At 34.0% G+C, this 21,320-nt stretch overlaps 3 protein-coding genes across 6 annotated transcripts; 2 read left to right on the top strand and 1 right to left on the bottom strand.

The window, feature by feature from the left end:
* Nucleotides 1-143: 143 nt before the first annotated feature.
* LOC120340567 (atlastin-2-like) lies at nt 144-9,115 on the top strand. 4 transcript variants are annotated; one of them, XM_078119895.1, is made up of 17 exons: nt 144-660; nt 1,410-1,532; nt 2,448-2,609; nt 3,051-3,104; nt 3,302-3,524; nt 3,686-3,855; nt 4,189-4,257; nt 4,570-4,761; nt 5,117-5,188; nt 5,482-5,679; nt 6,354-6,425; nt 6,519-6,719; nt 6,950-7,009; nt 7,157-7,351; nt 7,826-7,867; nt 8,075-8,134; nt 8,505-9,115. In XM_078119895.1, the coding sequence occupies exons 1-17, from the start codon at nt 472-474 to the stop codon at nt 8,583-8,585; spliced, it is 2,163 nt and encodes a 720-aa protein (XP_077976021.1). In that variant the 5' UTR covers nt 144-471; the 3' UTR covers nt 8,586-9,115. The 4 variants fall into 4 exon arrangements, with proteins under 4 accessions (XP_077976021.1, XP_077976020.1, XP_039264791.2 ...); XM_078119894.1 differs by having other exon boundaries at nt 146-660; nt 8,502-9,115; XM_039408857.2 differs by having other exon boundaries at nt 147-660; nt 8,072-8,134.
* A 46-nt stretch (nt 9,116-9,161) lies between these two features.
* Nucleotides 9,162-14,403, bottom strand: LOC120340569 (CCR4-NOT transcription complex subunit 7-like). Its single transcript, XM_039408860.2, has 6 exons — nt 14,196-14,403; nt 13,092-13,285; nt 11,809-11,970; nt 11,085-11,229; nt 10,418-10,528; nt 9,162-10,038 (listed from the first exon to the last, which is right to left on the bottom strand). Exons 1-6 carry the CDS (start codon nt 14,310-14,312, stop codon nt 9,922-9,924), a joined length of 846 nt encoding a protein of 281 aa, XP_039264794.1. The 5' UTR covers nt 14,313-14,403; the 3' UTR covers nt 9,162-9,921.
* A 2,347-nt stretch (nt 14,404-16,750) lies between these two features.
* LOC120329965 (uncharacterized) lies at nt 16,751-20,464 on the top strand. Its single transcript, XM_039396775.2, has one exon. It carries the CDS (start codon nt 16,751-16,753, stop codon nt 20,462-20,464), a length of 3,714 nt encoding a protein of 1,237 aa, XP_039252709.2.
* Nucleotides 20,465-21,320: the final 856 nt, after the last annotated feature.

Raw genomic sequence — 21,320 nt, 5'->3', positions numbered from 1 at the left:
TAAAGTATGGGGGAGAATTTTCCGAGGGTCAAAGGTCGGGGAAAGGGCCATTACGAAGTGCACTTTAATATTAGGGCTTAAAAACTGTTGAAAAAATAGATCTCATGGAATGACACAAAGTAAAATTCTGATTTAATAACGCTAACATTACCTCGACCTCGCGCGGATTCAAGTTGTGCGCGCTGGTATTTGTAAATTGTTTTCGGTAATACATTGAAAGCAAATAGGGCTCGTCACAAGACCTGGGGAATTACCGGAACAAATACCTAGGCTTGAAGTAGACGGAGCGTATCATATTGTTCCATAGGATGTAAATGCCTTTATAGCAGGCGGAATTGAATTTTGATCGACATTAGGTAATTGTGTAGCGGGGTAAGAATTAAGGTAGAAATCTTTGTTGTTAGATGCGCATCGAATTTGTACAGCTCGCAATTGATAAATCGAACCAGGCGACAGTGCATCAAATACAAAATGGTAAAAACAACATCCATAACGTGCATCAAAGACGGTGAGATTCGACTTGATCGCAATGCTCTATGTAGCATTACTCTGCGATCAGATATTAAAGAAAATCGTATTGCTGTGATTTCCATTTTTCATGATGGCAGATCAAATAATGTGAATGCGGATATATTACATCAATATTTTCAAATTAAAAAGGTTAGTCTACTGGGTTTTGCTTTGTAACAAAGGTCTTTTAGCGTGTATATATAATGTGTTATTCGTGGATGTTCTCTTTAGCCATACCCGGAAAAGCATCTTTTCACTACAAAAAAGGTCGCATGATGAAACAAACGGTTTTGCCTTTTGGCTGACCATTGACATCATAGATGCATAGATGTCAATAATATTGACTATTACGTTCGCTATTATCTGAATTTCGAAGCGCAATGTAGCAACAGAGCAGCGCTGTTAAATATTAACCAGTGTAAAAGTCTACATCGCCTGTTAGCACCAAACTTTCATTGTTATTTTTTATATATTTTTGTCGACAATTTTCGCCGAATTGAGAATTTCTTTCTTATCCAGAGAATAATTACGGTAATGAGTAGCTGAGCCATGTGATGAAAATCCATCGCCTGGTCGGTCAAATCTTTGCTCCTTTACGTCTTTAATCATTATCCATATCTGAAGGTTTGTATCTTAAAGTGACGGTAAATGTCAATTTCGTATTCTGCATTAGCTGCAAGCAAACTACGGAAGCCGGAAATACGTACAAAAACAGCAGACAAGGGGCTCGTTCGAAACGTTCCGATGACGTTCACGAATAGCGCCCTGAAACTACCGAACACTGAAAGAAATTATAAATCGCCGAGCGACTCTTTCTTTTTTGATTTTTGTTATTTACATCAAGTCAAAGCCTATATAGCCTATATATACCTGCATTAAGTTATACATCCATATTTTAGTGGGAAAGAAAGCGATGGATGAGCGAGATCGGAAAGTCACCAGATATTGACAGAAAATCCGACAAACCTGTTATAAGAATATGGGATGACTTGATAATGATAAACACTGAATCTGGAGAAAAGGTAACAATTATAAAATAAATGCGCATTTACTATTCACGTGGGAGTAAGACATCTTTGTGTCAGATAGTAAAGCATCTGGGCAGCAAACTATCTCGAAAATTGAGCCTCTCTATCTTCCAATTTCCGTCCAATACATCCATTAATAACAAAGCTGTTATGTTATACAGTGGCGCTTTTGTGAATCTGAGCGAAAATAAAATAAATTATAATATAATCGATTATTGTTTAATAAAGTTACAGAATTCACTGTCTTTCGCTTGAGGGTTAACTTTCCGCTAAATGAACATGGAGGAATATTATAAAAGCTACATTTTAATTTTACCATCGACACAATTCTGCATCGATACATCACTTAATAGATAACAATTTGTTATGGAAAAAACCTAACCAAAACAGCGACAAATATGCCCCATGAAATATGTCATAGTTTAATATTTTGTCACTATCCATTCTACAATATTTGCCTCGTTACACCCTATGCCATTATATAGTGTGCGCCTGGATGTTGTCGATTTTTTTGCCGCCTATGGTTAAAGCTATTTCTAACTGATGGTCTCGAAGCTACGATTTTTTTTTCATTGTTTCTTTTGCTGGATGAAGTTACGTTGCCGCTACAGTTATTTGCTGCCTGCTAAGATGTAGCCGATCGTCCACGTATACAGAAGATATATCATCTGAGTTTAATCATTTTCATAATTATTTTGTTTGTATTCTTTGTTTTCATTTTTATAATTTATTTGCTTACGCTATTTACTAATGTTTTTTGAAGAGTTAGTTTTCCAGTTTTTTACACAGCGTGATTGTGCCACGTTTGGCCAAGTATTACTCAAATGTGATGCGCACGTATTTTGCCATAAATTATCATTTGAAATTAAACCTTTTAAAGAAACATTCGTTTTTTCATTCCCTGTGTAGATCGGAGTGTTGATCATGGAGAGCATAGTAGCCTTAGATGACAAAGAAGTGATAAAGGAACACAACTCCGTCAAATTACTTACCTGGAGCTTGTTGGCAAGTTCGATTTCGATTGTAAATATTTCCCGAAGGATGCAAAAATGTTACCTTGAAAATTTGCAGGTGAGACCGAATATTCGATTATTGGACGCTATACTCCGTGTTTTTAATTAATCATTAAAACTTATGTATCTAATCATATATTTTTTATATATTCTAATATGAGTCGACAAATAAGACAAAATAAACTGTATTCCCAATTTGTTATATCCGATGCTATTTTCAATTTGTCAATATCTACTATATATACAATATCTATTTACTACTTTGTCATTGAAAATTTTTCATATCATTAGTCTTATATATTTATTTTTTGATAAAAATCTTTTTTTGGTGTAAACTGTGTATGTGCGTGAGTATAAATATAATGAAATATAATCTTCAAGTGTTGTTTACGTGTGTATTTTTCTTCCTATCTGTATTAGTAAAACCGTATTTAAATATTTACAGACGGTTCAAAATAAACTATGTCTACGTATTTCATTGCGCTCTTTGTATTTACAGATTTCAATGGATTACGCTTTGGCAGTCGCAGCAAAGAAAGCGACAAGTTTGAAGGTAAGCGAACTAGGAAATGCCGAGAATTGGGTAATACAATTTTTTGCAAGTTTGAACTAAAATTTTCATTTCCTCTATTTATTTTTTGAAGGCAATGAAACGAAATTACTCAAAAAATAATCTACTAAAATTGATAGCTGGAATATAATGTAATGTATATGTTTCATTGGATTTATGAGAATGTAATCCTTTTTTAGCTTCATTCAGTCATGTTTCTGGTACAAGATTGGATGGGAACAAATAAATACCGTTTTGGATTAGATGGAGGGAAAAGTTATTTAGAAGAGCTTTCTTCTCAAAGTGAAACACGAGAGACGTTAAAAAACCTGAAATCAGCTCAAACAGAAATGGAATGTTTCTTGCTACCACATCGACAAGCAGTGGACATGAATGATCCATTTTGTAACAACAACAACAGAGGTAACATTGGTTAAGAAAAATTAAATTCAAAATATTGTTGAGATTTTCCTTAAGTGACTTCATAAAATTCTTGATGGTCATAGGCCAAGTTAGGAATAGGAAGTAATTTTTATTTTGAATGTGTATTTTATGTGTATCATGTTGTGACTTTATATCCGTAGACAGAGAAACGGTGTTTGGTGGATATGTGTCGTCATTCGGAGATACTTTATTAAATCGAACAAAGAGCTTCAAGGATTCAAAAGCTCCAATGGAGATCTTTGAACTATTGACCTCTCATGATCAACTATTCGATTCTCCTGTGATACGTGAACCAAAACTATTATTGCAGGTAAAAAGAGATTTACATTTATAAAACTTCATATGGGAAGTTTACATGATATATACTGTTCTACATGTACAAAAAATGCTTCGAATATCAATAATATTAAGTTATGCCAATAAATGCGTGTGCATACGTAACGTAAACTACATGTTTTCTCTTGAATATGTACGTGACATTGTTACGCGTTCAATTTCAAAATATATTTATTCTTGTATATACACATATAAAACTTATTGCCGTTTTCGTTGCTTACTACACCGTTTTTACGATTAAAGAATCAAGTACAATTTTTATAACATACGGGATAGGTGCATTGCTTGACCGGTGTACCTTATTTAGGAAGCGTCCAAGGATCATTATGAAAATGTCTGTGCACAATGCTTTAAGAAATATGATCGAACAATGAGGGTATGTAGCGTATTGATTTATTATACTAAAAAGATACCTGAAAAAATATCATGAAAAGTACAGTGGAAAGTTATTTCGAATTGAAAATTTGAAGGCAATATTTTTCGACCGTTTCTACGTTTTCTCTGTTATGGAATATGGTTACCATAATGGTTTATACTCACTTGTACTCATTCAAAAACGTTATTACATTATTTGAAAAGTCGTTGCAGTCGTTCACGTGTATTTATTTATTAATTATTAGCAACATATTTTTTCGTAACTAATAATTCAAATCAACCTACATAATATATAATATAAGATTTGATACAGGTTCGTACAAAAGGAGTTCAGTTTGACGAAATATTGGATATAAACCGGGAAGTTACTGTGAATACCTTGAAAGAATTTGACTCGTCATCAAGGGTCGGTCTAGAATCTTTGAGAACTGAATTTCGCGACAAACTAGCAAACAAATGTAATAACCTTCACAGACAATATGAAGATACTGCAAATAATCGAATGGTTGGTAACAGCCATGCATTTTGGTACCAGATTCTGTTTATTTCGTATTTGATTGTCAATAATTATTTAAAATTCATAGAAAATACCTAAAATCTAGTCTTGAGATATTTTATCAGCATTTTATTTTAATTAAACACTGCTTATAGTAAATAAACAATATGCTACTTTTCTTTTTCTATAGTTCTGTATCATATTTATGAAATATATTTTACATTAATATTTTATATACTTACACACTTTTTAAACTCTCTTGCTGTTACGAACGTTTACCAATACGCTTGCTTTCATTGTTACGTAGGATTTAATTAAGTGCAGTTGTTTATTTTCTCAATACGGTTAATTATATATTTTACAGTTAGAAGCAGAAAAACAGTTGACAGAAATTGCAGACAGGGAAATGTGTGAATATATTGCCGAGATTGAGAAAGTAAGTAGTGCATATTATTTTATCATTGAATCAATACATTTATCTTCTTTTGGACTTATAATCAGGTGGTTGGATTTATTCAAATCAAGTTCCCTATTGTATTTGATGAATTCCTCGGTAACTACGATTAGTTGTTTATAATGAGTCTAGCATTGCGCTAGTTAGAACATTCACGCCTTGAAACCAATCTTTACAGCTAGAGAAAAACAGATATAACTTACTGTTTGTATGTGTATCGTTACATATTACCACCGTAAAACGCAAGTGATTAGTATCGTTATTTTGCAATACAGAAACTAGTCGGTCAGATATCTGATGCTGACCTCGATATGTGTCATCAGCAGTATTATTTAGGCGCAATCAAATCTTTCCGATCGAAAACATCCACACCGATATTTGAACGCTGTGAAAAGCTCAAGAACAAATTTAATGAAAAGATGCAAAATGATATTAAAGAATATTATAAAGGATTAAAGGACGAAAACGAGAAGGTAAATGTATTTTATAGTATCTTCCTTCAAGCTCTGGTAGGTAAACTTAATGAAAATTTAACAAAGTTGAATGATTGTCGGGATACCGATACAAGTGCAGATAACAGGTTTAGTTATATTTTCTACTGCTGTCTAAAATGTGCTGTTTTTAACATCTTTTACTCACCCAGGACTTGAGCGTTAAAACTGTGATTGCATTGGTAAGGAAAATTACATATCAAATTGAAGAATATAACGTATCGATTTACATATTAAATATAAATTAAATCAAGTGAGCAATGCCCAAATATATGGACACAAGCTCAATAACTAACGTAAATCTGTTATCTGGTTATGTATATGATTTAAATCGAACTACAGAGTACAGATAACGACCTACCTGTTTAACACAGCAATTCACATCTGTACCGGTAAGACGTCGTAGTTATTAAATAAGAGCGGGATTGTCGAGAAGATGGCGAACTAGCCTGATGTAATGCCCATCAGGAGGTCAAGTGTCAAAACAGCATTCGAAACGGCGCAGCATTGATGTTAAGGTATCAATGGGCGCAGTTCCTGTTTAACAGGAATTAAAACAATGAGGAGCAAAAATGACAGTGTACTTAACTCATACTTGCTTATTTTGTACCAAACAAATATCGACAAACCGTACTTTATTTGACAACCTTTTTCAGAACTGGAACATGAAAGAGTTACAAAAATTGGTGAATGACATGACTGACCAATATCGGAAAAGAATAAACGATGTGCGTTGATTTCATAACATCAGAGATGTCTTTTTTATTACCCAAAGCAAACCGAAGATGTTTATTTCTTAAACGAAATTTTTGTTTTGTCAGCATTCAACAAAGGGAGTTGCTGAAAAAAGTTTACAGGAGGAACATACCAAAATTTGTGCCTCTGTTGGTTCTCAATTCAACGATAAGGCATCTTTCGCGCCAAGTGCATTAGTGAAAACGAATAAAGGAAATCTCGACGACAGAATCAGAACAATGTATTTTGAAGCGCTTACTGAAAACAGGAATGTGGCAAGGGTGAAGGTATATACCTAATATATAGTCATTGTGTAATATGGTAAATAATATTATAATCATACTTTCAAAAAATCACCGTACATTCGTTGCGCTAAAGAGTATTATTTTATATTTTACTTACACATGACAATGTTCTGCAGACAAAGTTGCTTCAAATGATGATCTTACATTTGCTTTTTCCTACTTCGGCGAAAATTTACTTAATGCTTCTCTTCAACAACACTTTCGTTTTACAGAATAAGAAATTGGAAGAATTAGTCAACCAGATGGCAAAACAATTTCAACAAAAAATTAACGTCAGTAAAACATTCACCAATCTCGATTATTTTTTATAATTTTAGCTTGCATAAACTTACTATTTGTCTTCTATTTTATGTTTTCGTTTCATCAGTATCTGCGTAATTCTATAGTTTCAAAATTACAATTATATACATTTATCACAGGAGGTAGCAAAAGGCATCAATGCAAATGAACTACAGGCAAAATACAATCAGATTCGTCATTCGGTCCTATCGCTGTTCAATACTACAGCATCATCGATTTCTGTGAGTGATCTGGTTGAAACGCACAGACGAAATCTAATGCAGATTATAGAAAGGATGTACAATGAAGCATGTACCAAGAATAGGAATATGGCGGTAAGAGTGCCGTATTTTACGAAACATAATACGCACCTTAAAATCCCATTTTTCCTTCAAAAAATCGATCGTGCGCCTTATAAGCCGATGCGCCCAATGAGGGATCAGGTAGCATTTTATGCTTAATTGTCTACACTCAAAACTACCGTAGTACCTCTACTATTGTTTAATACAAACCGCCGTCTTGAACTTCCTAAAACCGTTGCGTATATATATATAGTATATAAGCATTTTGAATTGGATGAAAATTTCGAGATTAATGCCTTAGGCTGCTTTCTCAAATGTGAAATATTAATAATGTGGAATGTAACTTTCTTCAATTTTCTTTCGCATCTTTAGTTGCTGTATAAATGCATATTTATTTATTTATATATATATCTACAACCAATTCTGGACAGATTTGTTCTGTCTCTGGCTTTGTTTACTTTTCGATTTATTTTTTTCATAATTCTAACTAAATCTCATCATATTCAGCAAACTGCAATTGAACGCAATCGTCTCGAGCAACGGTTAATGGTAAGTAGTAAATTTCACAAGTTATTCATATCTTATCGTATTTATTCAGATGGTGATGATTAACATAGGTCATTGTTTCATATAAATGTACTCAGATAGGGGATGTTGGTGTCTAAAGTCTTATATACTTACAGAAATAAATACTATTTTCACAACAACCCGAAATATATGCACAATTAATTGAATCCAAATTATTATTTTTAGCAGTTGGGAAACCATGGGTCTCCCGAAGGCCCTCATCTAGTCGGAGCTGTGTTGGAACATACGGTAAGATATCATTCAAATGCTACCTGTCAGCAGGTGTTGTTGATGAAACAATACTCAAAATAAGCCCTCGCTACTAATGCGAAAATTTAAGATTTGAGAAAAACACCCCCGTCAGGTATCAAGTGTATACTTCAGGTTTCGCTCGCCACGTTCCAGGTAATTGCGCGTTCACAATTTATAAATAGCTGGTTTAAAGTTGAATTCCATTTATTTCAATATTCGTGCAATAATTCTAAATACAAATGTATTTACACTAGTTTATTGATGTTCTTCCAAGTATACAGATACAGAGGAGACCTGCAAATATTCTTCCAAAAATATACCCATTTTCAGTAAAAAAACTTTAAATTCGTAATTATCGTTTTAGCAGGTACAACAGGGCCCCAATGGTGTAAGAGTAACTCGTACAGTTCGAAGAGTATTTCTTCCAGGCGGCGGTATTGGACGATAATTAGTTTTTCGTCGTCTTCTGCAATCTATAAATATCCGACGCATCTACATTCCGAGGGAAGAGGAATTTATTGTTTCAATAGCAGGGCGGTCGCTAGAAAAACAGATTTTTTTAAAAGCATCTGTTATACTCATAGATGCGAAAAATGTCGTCCGTGCAATGTCTCAACCTAGGAGTACGAGCTTGCAGGAGTTTTGAAGGTTAACTTAACTTGAAGGTGGGATATCATTCCAATTCGACCTATACGCATTTATTCGTGATCTTGTCAGACCTTCAAATTTTCTGCTTTCCTAGCGACCACCATGTAGTATTCAATTTTAGTTGAAAAGCTAAAAAACTTGAAACTGCCACTTTGCATTCAAACTTCTATATTATGAATATTTTTTTTTCTATGTTCTATTGATTATTAGATATACTTGATAATTATTTTCAGTATTGAAAAACTCGCAGAATAAATGTACGTCATGGTTTTGAGTGCTAAATGTAATATTCCCAAGAAGCTCTATAACCATACGAAATATATTTTAAACCTGCTATCGACCTGTCTCCATAGCACAGAATGACAGAGAATGCAAATCACAGACGTGGGCTATTTATTCACAATCATATTACATACTTCAATACCGGCATCGAAGAGGGAGTCTGGGTGGTATTTTCAAAATTTAGTTGAGAGATGCAACTCGGCTGAATATAATATACGGTAGCACATATATTGACTTGACGCAAACGTTTTATGCGAATATGGTTACATTCACATAAGATAACAAATAAATTCTTCATGCATGAGTGGAGCAAAACATACTGAATAAAGGAGCTAACATGTACGATATAGGCAATTTTCTTTCTTCATCCCGAAGAATATGATTGATATGAATTGCCAGGGCAATAAGCTGAGTAATAACAAGCACGCACTGAGAGCTCAGTGGATATACAAGTAACCTTTGTCTAAATATTCAGTAAAGTATTCCAATGAAGTGCCATACAACTTGTCCAGTTTGAAAGCTAAATCAGGTCCAGATACAAGTACACCACCTATAGCTAACCTTGTTATTTGAGTAATAACAATTAATTGATCCTCATCAAAAATCAAGATATTATAATTCATTTCATGTTGGCTTTCATTTAAACAAATTCCTTATTAAGCCATAATCTATCCGTATTAAAGCATATGGGCTTGATTTACATTAAAACATGTCTTGCAAAGCAATGGGCACTCTCTCCATATTATTCAATATTAATGCATCATGTGGTTTCACTTGGCGCAGTACACATTCCCTATACTTAGGTGCATTTAATGCAGATAAACAATGTTTAGTTGGTGATCCACAGTTAGCAGTCAACTTTTGTTAAATTCTTCTGCACTATAAGGATTACCGTTCTGTACATAACTACTGCCCAAGCCATATAAATGGCCACAGTACTTGGTCTCATCAATATGGTCTTCAAAAAACATCTGTGAATATAGGATGAAAGTCAATTAGATAAAAATGACCGACAATATTGAAATGAGTCTGAATATAATTACGCCTAATTGGGATGATTATGGATGCTCTGGCAATGAGGTTGAAACTAGACACCTACCCTTAGCTAAGAAGTCTTGCATAAAATTTGAAAAAAAAAATTTTTTAAAAACGTTTCTTACAGTTAACCACAATTTCAAACAAACAACCTATTACACCATAAAATTTCACATCATAAAATTGATCGAAGGGCGAATTGTCACAAAAAAAATTGGATAATTTGGCATCAATGTTTCCAAACTATATTTCAACCTTACATCCCTATCAATTCATGAAAAATCAACTTTTTTTTTAACAAAGCAACTTCATTACCTCCCTCATCTTGAAAAATGTTTGTCCTGTAAGTAGACTATCACTCCCAGCTTGATGCTGTGGTCCTGTTCTTTCAATTTCTAACTGTTGAGCAACTTCTTGAAGACCACCCTGTTATAGGATAGAATGCCATTAGCGTTCTGACGAAGAAACTAAGAAGGTGTGAAACACTGAATAACTTGAAAAAAAATCGCATGTGGGACAATTAATATTACCGGTAATTAAAGTGGAGCACCAACTGTGAGATCAAACATGGAAATTTTTTTATTGCTGTGATTTATGAAGTTTCCACAGTTCAACCAACTTTAACTATGTTCAGGAATTTATTTACGCTATCATATAAATGAAAGCGAAATGAAAGTTTGAAATTGATACTCATAAGAACATAGAGATAGAAACATTATTTTTTTTTAAATCTTACACTTAAGATTTAGCATGATCCAATATAATACTAGATTAAGATTAGAAATCCATTTATCAATGGCATTTGATAAGTCTCATTTCATCTACAATACCTGTTAAAACAGAAATAGGTATATGCTTTGTTTTGTTGAATAGATAACATAATTGAGTACAAAGAAAAGTAAACTCGAAAAATAAAATTTTTTAAATTAACCAAGACAAAAGTAAAATAATTCTCTTTTTAAAAAAATCATGTTTTTCATACCTTCAAATTTTTGCAGCTTTTCATTAAATATTTAACATCATAAATATTTGGAAAAAATATTTTAATCAATTCAAAAAATTCGCTTTCTTCAGATGGCAAGTTGTTATTAGTCAATATCTTCAATAAATATCCAAAGTCATATCCACTGTAAATGAAAGAGAAATATTTATATGAATAAGTATGGAAGGCATGCAAACTCAAACATTGGCTGTTTGAGAAATGCATAACCAAACATGATCAAAGAGGTACAATACATTCATACCATTCACAACTATACAGTATGCTCAAATATCTCGAAGCAAAAAAAAAAAACTTTGTTATTTAACAAAAAATACCAATCAGAAAAAAATATTTCAAAACTAACTCCTACTCCTGTATATCAATATACATGCTTGCTGACATAAAGTTGGTAACAAAAATTAACTAAGACACGCAAAATTTAGAGTCATACACTCAAAAATAAACCATTTACAATACAAGTGAATGGCCATTACAATTGCAATTAATTGTATAAAAATACTGATACACTGGAACAGGAGTGAATTTTTTTAATAAATTATGGAGAGTTGCATAGTGTATGAGCACCGTTTAAATACCCATACACTAAAGCAAAGAATAATTTTTTCAATATAGGTATTGTGAAGTGTTGTAAAGTGTGAGAGTGCTGTTTTAATATACGTTTGTGAAAGAATTTAATTTTGGTATTACCAGTAACACCACAAACCTGTGGAATGTCACCCATTTAACATTATCCATGAGGACAATGCCTGATGTCATTAACAGCTCTGCGAAATATAAAGGTTCTACTCCCTCGTCTTCGTGTTGTTTAAATTGAATTCCGCTTTCATGCAGTAGATCAATTGATTCTTGGGCGTACATATCCTCGCTAAATTAACGAGATAGAGAAACGATAAAATCATAAAACATATGGTTACCAATTGCATTCCATATGATAATATGCATAGTATATTTGAAAAAATATTTCCCAGAATTGTGGCCCTACTCATAAAGAATATTAACGCTACACTTTTTTGATGATTAATTCAATTGATATTTTGATCTAAACGTCTCAAAATTACACAGGGTCAAATACATTACTATGACACATTCTTTTATTTTAACTTGGTACTTATGGGTTGTGCTGGCATACTTAGATACAAAAATCGAGGCTCCAGTCCAGAAGTGTGTGTACCAATATGGAAGTAACTAATTTTGTTCGCTTACTCTACAAGTTGTATAAACACGGATTAAAACCTATGGGCAAGGCGTATATTCACTTGGCTAACACAGACAGTCCCCGAACTCGTAATAGAACTAAAATAAGGAAAATCGGAATAAAATTATGCCCTAACCTGGTACTCACACTACGGGAGTACCCAAAAATCAGATAGGCCTACAAATACCGGATATAATAATCATAAAAAATGCCTAAAATTTTGCATAAACACAAAAGTGAACTTGTATGTATAAATCTATATTAGAAAAATTAAAGTCATGCATTCAGCTCAATTGGATATAATTTATAGGGTGACCGTACATTTGAACCCACGTACATTTGAACCCATGTGTATATCCACGGGTTCAATCTATATGCAGGTGCTAAAACCCATGGGTTAGGGTTAGTATGGGTTCAACTATCCGAAAAACAAAAAAAATTCCATAGGTGCAATAGCATACAGGTACAATTGTCATGGGTTCAAATGTAATGGAACCAATTTATAGATGCAATATTGGACCAAAAGAAAAAGTGCTGGTCGAAATAAACTGGTTAAAAAACAGTTATTTACATTCTAAAATATACCAAGAAAGGATTACAGTAAATTAAGCAATAAAAAGTCTTGAATATAACTGTATAAATACAATTTCGGCATATTTACTCAAAAATGTAAAAAAAGGCACAATCAATATGGTGGAATTATAATAAAAACCTTATTTTACAATTTACTATTTAGGTGAATTTTCAAAACAAAAATAAACCAAAGAACTATTTATTGATAACAAACTCACTTCAAACTGAAAGCAAAGTTGAACTGCCATGTTGATATTCCAGGTGGAGTTTCACCCTTGTCATTCATAAAAGTCAATCCTAGTTGAATTATTTTCAAAAGATCGACATTACATTTTAAAAGTTGATATTGATAGTCTGAATTGCTTCGAAACTCTCCAATTGGCCTTGCAACAACACCAGGAAATTCTGTGTCCTAAATTAAATGTTTATATTAGTAATAGTATCTGGGTCAAGCCTACTCTCAAGCCTATATTTTTACTTTAACAATCGGAACAAACAGATATTTCCATATGAAATAAATATTTGGATACATTTAAATTCGATTATATTCAATATGATTACTTGTTGATTTTAGGAATAATTTAGAATTTTTCATCTGACAATTTTTCATCTTCAACATTTGACCTCTATCAGTCAGACTAGGGAAGTCTGAGAGTTACCCCAATATTTTAAAATCTATTCATTATGACACAATAGGAAGTACTATTTCAGTATGTCTTCAGAACGCATTCTTGTCATCAATGGTTGAAAAAAGGTTTATTCATTGACTAAGGTTTGGGGGTCAAACTATGATAGAATATATAAAATGAGAAAAAATTTACTTATTTTTCAATAAAAACATAGATGAATAAAACTTCAACACTGAGCAGTTCAGCATTATTTAACCCATACTGTACAAAAATTTATATTTCTCAATTTATATTTTTTACCTGATTCGAACTGGAAATTAAATTCATATTCTCAGGTTAAAATGATGTTATACCGGTATTTATATGTTCAAATACATTAAGTGACAAACCACTAAAACAACGATTCGGTTTTTCAACAATATCGCGTTTCCATTTCTCTGTCTAAATTTATGAAAATCAACTATATAAGATTTTCATATTTATCCCGGGGGAGAGGGAATGCGATAAGACGGCTTAATCATATGGCAAACCACGGCCTCTCGAACGGTGACCAGTTCATGTCAGGTATGGGGTTAGTTAGCCAGGTATTAGTTTTCAGAAGCTTGGATATAAAAAATACAACATTATATAACAGTAAAATGGATTATTGTACCGGTAATCATCCAGCCTGTTGCAATATGATAAAACGCTTACCATAGAAACATAAGGATAATGATGAATCAACTTCCTAATTTTTTTGAATTCTTCGTCAACATTTGATGCCCAAACTTCGAGGATTGGATCATCTGCATTCTGACCAGGCATCTTCATATGCTAGTGCTATTTTTAAAGAAGTCGAAACACAGAAACAGTCTTAGGCTATTTGATTTTTCATTCGCTTTATTTTATTTAATGGAAAAAGAACATAAAATAATAATCACCATAATTTTTACAATTTTAACAGTAAAGTACTGTTATATTATTAACATTTAAATATAGCATGTAAAGAGAAGTTTTTTTGAAATATTAGCTTTATTTTAATACTTCAACACCACCTGATCGTACCAACATAAATAATTTTAAGCAAACGCAATTGTCAGGTTGTATGTACCATGTTTTAAATCAAATCCTACGCGGTTAAAATTGTGGAACGAATACTGTAAACTGAAACTAATGTTTTTAAACAATCATCAATTAGAAGAAAAAACAAAAATATTTTATAAATGTTATAAAAACTCCAACTTTATCGCTGTTTTATTAACTCCCTTTCCCAACTGTATAAATATGAAATTTCAATCTGATACGAAAACTGAGACAACATACGGACATCATAACAAAATCGAAAGATGAATACAACAGGGATTGATTCAGATATTTTATTTTGTGACAAAGAGTATGATATACTGCTATTTCTAGAAATTCCGCTTGAATACCGAGTATTCAACTATATATGTGTAAATAGTTTGCAGTGTAACTTACAGTGTAACATTTTTAAACATTCATTTAGTGGCATATTTTTGATTTGTTCTCTCTGTGTGTATACCGGTACTGTTTTAACAATGTTGGCCACGTCAATGTATCAATTAGGCTACAGACCTGCTCATGTGTGATTAGTGTTTTTCCTAATAATTGCTTTTATGAGTGTCCGCACACCGAATTTGCCGCCATGGTTTTGCGTTTGTTTGTATATGAAACCACTTATCACCTTTTCTGCAATGCCCAATCTAGCAATCAGTGTAGTTTTTCGTGGCTTGGTTTTTCCCAAAGCTTTCATGGCTTCATGAGTATGACTATCGTCGCAAATTTATTACATTCCACTCCCCACATTATCTTTGCATGAGGTTGTAGGTATTGGTCATTATCAACGTAATTGTTGAAAGAGAGTACAACAGCCCGAAAGTTTATTACTATCGTGTATTTTGTTTTTTAAGTTTGGCCCAAGCTTCATTTAATTGGGCTTGTGTTTTTGTGTGCGTGCTGGTGGGCAGGCACATGAGATACTTCATGTTTTAAACTTTTTTGCAGGTTTTGCTTGCCCTCCAGAATTCTCCATTTTAAATTTAGGTTTGCTATGAAGTTTTCGAAATAAACTATCTATCTATCTATCTGTGCGCACTTATTATTTCCGCGTAATATTTTCAATCCAGTTGCAATCTTCATTAACATATTAGGCCGCGAGCCGAGGCCCTGAAAAACGCCTAGAAAATGAGTTTCGTAGCGCACATCAGGTAACTACCTGAAAATGATTTTAAAATGTTCCTTAAAAATTTAGTAACAAATATTGCCTTGTTCCCACGTCCAAAAGTTGCACGTTTTACGGAAAAGACGCTTTTACTACAAGAAATATGTGCTACGATCTGTCCTATATTCTCTACATTGTCGGCACTGAACAATGACTTCTGTTACAGGCAGAAATTTAACTTTCGTGAACTAACCTATTAGTTTTAGTTATTCTGGTCCCGATAAACATGTTCAGACTTGCTCTCGTTTATTTATTTGTTTATTTATATTAAGCGTCACTGACCGAGAGAAAGTTTGAAGTCTTGGCAATGATGGTGCAATACTCTCTTATATCAGCTGATTTGTATTCATGCCCTTGTTTTTCTTATTGTATTATACTAAATGTCCTATTTATTAGTGTGGGAGACAGTGCAATGAGGCCTGGTCACATGAATTTCTTTGTTAGTAGCTGCGATTACTTTGCGGCATTGAGTTGCAAATTGTAGGGTTTTGATTATGCTAATTTAGGATTGTTAGGATGTTTAGGGTTATTTAGTAATATAGGTTCTAATTGAGTTGTATGTCGAAGGCTAATTATACTCTTTTATTGTTTTTGTGTCTTGTAGCTAAATTTAAGTACTGTTGTTGGGCTGGAGACACAAATATATTGTAACCACATCATACAACACATCATACAATACACATACAATACATTTACATACAGACATCAAGTTTTGACATTCACTGTGTTACACTGCCGTTATACTTGCTGTGGAAATTTATCTATCTACTGTGGAACTTTTAACCTGATTGTGGAATTTTACTGGACTGTGACTTGTATATACTGTAAATATACTTTCATTACAAGTTCTTTCATACAAGTTGGATGTGTTTATGTGTGCGTTACTACTGTGTCGAGAGTTAGCTACGGAAGTAGATTGACAAGACAGCCCAATAATCAGAAATAGGACCTGTAGAACCTCTTAACTCTACATTAAGTTACAATATATGTCTCGACTGTTGTCTTGAAAGTTTAAAGTCAAGTGAAGATGTCAACTGTTTCTGGATCAACTACTAAGTCATGTATGTCTGAAAGAGCAAAGGCAGAGAAGAGATTGCGACTTGCAAATCTGAGAAAGCAACAAATTCTGAAGCAAGCTGAGTTGAAACGTAAGCAACTTGAATTAGATTCTCAAACTTTAGCAGCCGAAGCAGATGCTGAAGAAGCTCAAATTGAGTATGATATGCTGTCAAGTGCTAGCCATTCAAGACAAGGTTCAGTTGTTGACGGGTCAACATTTTATGGATTTGAGGCTCAATCTAGTTCTGAGAAAGTTGTCAAGTCAACTCCGATTACTGATCATTTGAAGTTATTAAGTCAAGATGATGTGGCTGATACGTCACTTCCGCCTCCTATGAAACCATCAAATGTGTCGGACTTTGATCCAGAGAAAGCAAATAGAATCTTGCGGCAAATTTTTACTCCTATGGCAAAGGATGACAAAGGATGTATGTTGGATCCGAACGTTCCATTCATATCAAATGAGAATCAAATTCCATCACCTGCGAAGAATTTGGTGAGTGATATTATGCATGATCATAGATTTGATGCCAGTACAAATCAGCATCTCATTCGCTTGATTCCCACTGAAGTGCCGAATGTTGAACCTGTAAACAGGTCAGCAGCCCATGAAATTAAGATTGAGTCACCGGGTACTATAAGAAGCCATGCTAAGATGGAATATGGTATGCCGGATCACACTGTTCATGCGATGGCGCAGCTGACGCAAGCTTTACAGGGAGGAATGCTGAATGTAGCAAATATCATTAAGCAAGGTTTGATGTTCCCTCATATTAAGATGACAACATTTAAAGGAGAAATTCTTAAATATACAGAGTTTGTTCGAGAGTTCAATACTTTTATTGGTTCGAGTCAATTGGATGTTGCTCAGAAATTGAATTGTTTGATTTCCAATTGTGAAGGTTCTGCTAAAGAAGCAATATTGTCATGTGGTTCTTTACCTGCAGAAAGAGGTTATGAACTGGCACGAAGTATTTTGCATCGAAATTATGGTCAGAGGCATCTCATAATTGATGCACATATGCAATTACTTACTGAAGGTCCCTCAATAAAGGCAAATGATGTTAATGCATGGGATGAATTGGTCACCCAGGCACGGAATTGCCTCATTGTATTCAAGGAATATGATGCCAGATGTAGTTTGGATGATTTAACTACATTAAGAAAGATTGTAAAGAGATTTCCAATACAACATTTATGGAAATTTGCTCACATTGCTAATGAGAAGTACACCAATGGAGATATTGTCAATTTTGATACTCTTCTTACATTTATGGAGACAGTTTCAAATGTGAATAGATCTGGATTTGGTAAGCTTGCACTTGAGACACATAAAGGAAAGAAATATGTTGACAGTCCGAGTCAGCGGGGCAACCGCAGTGTGTCATCATTTCTTATTTCTGAAGAGTCATCTTCTAAAGCACCCACAGCTGATCCTAAGTTGAGTAATGCCACGTTGAGAAAACCACTACGAGAGTGCGTTGTGTGCAAATCTGATCATCAGTTGTGGAGGTGTGAAGAATTTAAGAAAAGGAAAGCCAAAGAGATGTTCGAGATTGTTTCCAGGAACAAGTTGTGTTTCAATTGTTTGCTTCCAGATCATTTTGCAAGCCAGTGCAAGTCAAATTATCATTGTAGAGCACCAGGTTGCAATAGAAGACATCACACACTGTTGCACGTTAATAAGAAGCCTGATTCAGTGAAACCAAATGGTAGTACAGATGTGCAATCACCTCAAGATGTGAGGTCTAATGAGGCCGGAGCTACGACCGCCAATGAGGCCGGTGTAACTTCGACTCAGTTGTGTGCTACTGAAGTTAAACCTGCCACCTTTATAAGAAGAAAGGTGGTTCCTGTGCGAGTATGGGGAACCGATAATCAATCATACGACACATATGGATTCATTGATGATGGCAGTAATGTTAGCATTATAAAAACTGAGCTTATGAAGAAACTTGGTTTACATGGCAACAGCGACCCACTCGTAATTAAGACGTTGGGTGGAAAAATTGAACATAAATCAAGTCCTGAAGTGTCACTGAATATTCAAGGACTCAATGAAACTAGGATTATTCAGATGCATGGAGTTCGAGTGTTGGACGATCTTCCCTCGGATTTGGAATGCAACATACCGTCTAATAGTGCGATGGCGAAATACGAATACTTGAAAGATATCAATTTTCCAAATGCAAAGAATGCAAAAGTTGAAGTCCTGATTGGTGTAGATGTGCCTGAAGCTCATGCGTGTTATGGAATGCGACGTGGGAGTAATTCAGAGCCATTTGCTGTACATACTGGTCTTGGATGGGCATTATTCGGGCCGGATGGTAAATTTCATCAACCAAGTGTAAAACATCTTGATTGGATTCATTTGGATAATGAAGAATTGCATGTTCAGATGGAGCAAGCTTTTCGGAATGAATTAAAGGATTCTAATGTCAGTGGATTTGACACTTTACCATCTATTGAAGACAAACAGGCTTTAAAGATCATGAATGATTCAATTTGTAAAGTGAATGGAAGATATCAAGTCAAGATTCCATGGAGGTCATCTGATATCGAGTTGCCTGATAATAAGCAAGTTGCTGAAAGAAGATTTGAGAATTTACAGAGACGTTGTGTCAAAGATTCTGGATATTATGAAAAATATAAAGCCAAGATGGATGAATACATCTCTAAAGGATATGCTAGTAAAATTGAAGACCAAGATTTGATACACAAGAAAAATACATGGTATATTCCTCACCATGGGGTTGGAGGAAAATTTCGAATTGTTTTTGACGCGTCTGCCAAGTGTAACGATATATCATTGAATGACAATGTTTTAAGCGGACCACCGGAAACAAGTAGTTTGTTTGGTGTCCTTACAAGATGTCGCGAAGAGAAAGTTCTGATCATTGGTGATATTTCTGCAATGTATCATCAAGTTTTGGTTGCACCGGAAGACAGAGATTCTCTGCGGTTCCTTTGGTGGCAAGATGGAGATTACAATCAACCAGTTGCAGAGTATCGTTGGAATGTTCACATTTTTGGTGGCTCTTGGGCTCCTAGTGTATGCTGTTATGCCCTGAGGAAAGTTGCTGTCGACAATCGAGATCACATGGACAAGGAAACTTTAAGTGCAATTAATGAAAATTTTTACGTCGATGATTTGCTTCGGTCAGAGCCAACCGTGGAAGATGCAGTTCATCGTATAAAGGATTTGTCCTGTCTTCTTGATGGTTCGGGATTTCATCTTACTAAGTTTTTGAGTTCTCAACCTGAAGTTTTGGAAACTATCTCTGAAGCAGATAGATCACCTACTACAATAAGTTTTAATTTTGAAGAAAATATGTCACAGAAGGCATTGGGTTTACTGTGGGATGTATCTACTGATGCATTTCGTTTCGAAGTCAATATTGAGCAAAAACCATATACAAGACGTGGATTGTTAGCGATGCAAGCACAGATTTTTGATCCTCTTGGTATTTTGGGTCCTTTTTTGTTACCTATGAAGAGATTACTTCAACAATTATGTGCAGAGAATTTTACCTGGGATCAACAGTTACCTGATAAAGCTATTGATTTATGGAAAAAGTGGATGGTTCAACTTCCTGAAAAAGAGTTTCTATGCCAAGATGGTTCAAGGGCTCCAAATATGGTGATTGTACAATGCAGTTACCTATTTACAGTGTCATCTTGAAGCTGTTTAATAATTTTAATTACTAGTGAACATTTCATGTTTTATTATGTTTAATATTGAAGTTGAAATTTCCTGTTGCCTGTAATTTGAATTATTTATAATTAACTCTGTTTTCCCAGAGTTACTTAGAGGCCGGAATGTTACAGGCAGAAATTTAACTTTCGTGAACTAACCTATTAGTTTTAGTTATTCTGGTCCCGATAAACATGTTCAGACTTGCTCTCGTTTATTTATTTGTTTATTTATATTAAGCGTCACTGACCGAGAGAAAGTTTGAAGTCTTGGCAATGATGGTGCAATACTCTCTTATATCAGCTGATTTGTATTCATGCCCTTGTTTTTCTTATTGTATTATACTAAATGTCCTATTTATTAGTGTGGGAGACAGTGCAATGAGGCCTGGTCACATGAATTTCTTTGTTAGTAGCTGCGATTACTTTGCGGCATTGAGTTGCAAATTGTAGGGTTTTGATTATGCTAATTTAGGATTGTTAGGATGTTTAGGGTTATTTAGTAATATAGGTTCTAATTGAGTTGTATGTCGAAGGCTAATTATACTCTTTTATTGTTTTTGTGTCTTGTAGCTAAATTTAAGTACTGTTGTTGGGCTGGAGACACAAATATATTGTAACCACATCATACAACACATCATACAATACACATACAATACATTTACATACAGACATCAAGTTTTGACATTCACTGTGTTACACTGCCGTTATACTTGCTGTGGAAATTTATCTATCTACTGTGGAACTTTTAACCTGATTGTGGAATTTTACTGGACTGTGACTTGTATATACTGTAAATATACTTTCATTACAAGTTCTTTCATACAAGTTGGATGTGTTTATGT

The sequence above is a fragment of the Styela clava genome, chromosome 14 (genome assembly GCF_964204865.1).
Source record: "Styela clava chromosome 14, kaStyClav1.hap1.2, whole genome shotgun sequence".
NCBI lineage: Eukaryota > Metazoa > Chordata > Ascidiacea > Stolidobranchia > Styelidae > Styela > Styela clava.
The sequence above is the reverse complement of the archived record's forward strand: the minus strand, read 5'-3'. Positions and strand labels throughout refer to the sequence as shown.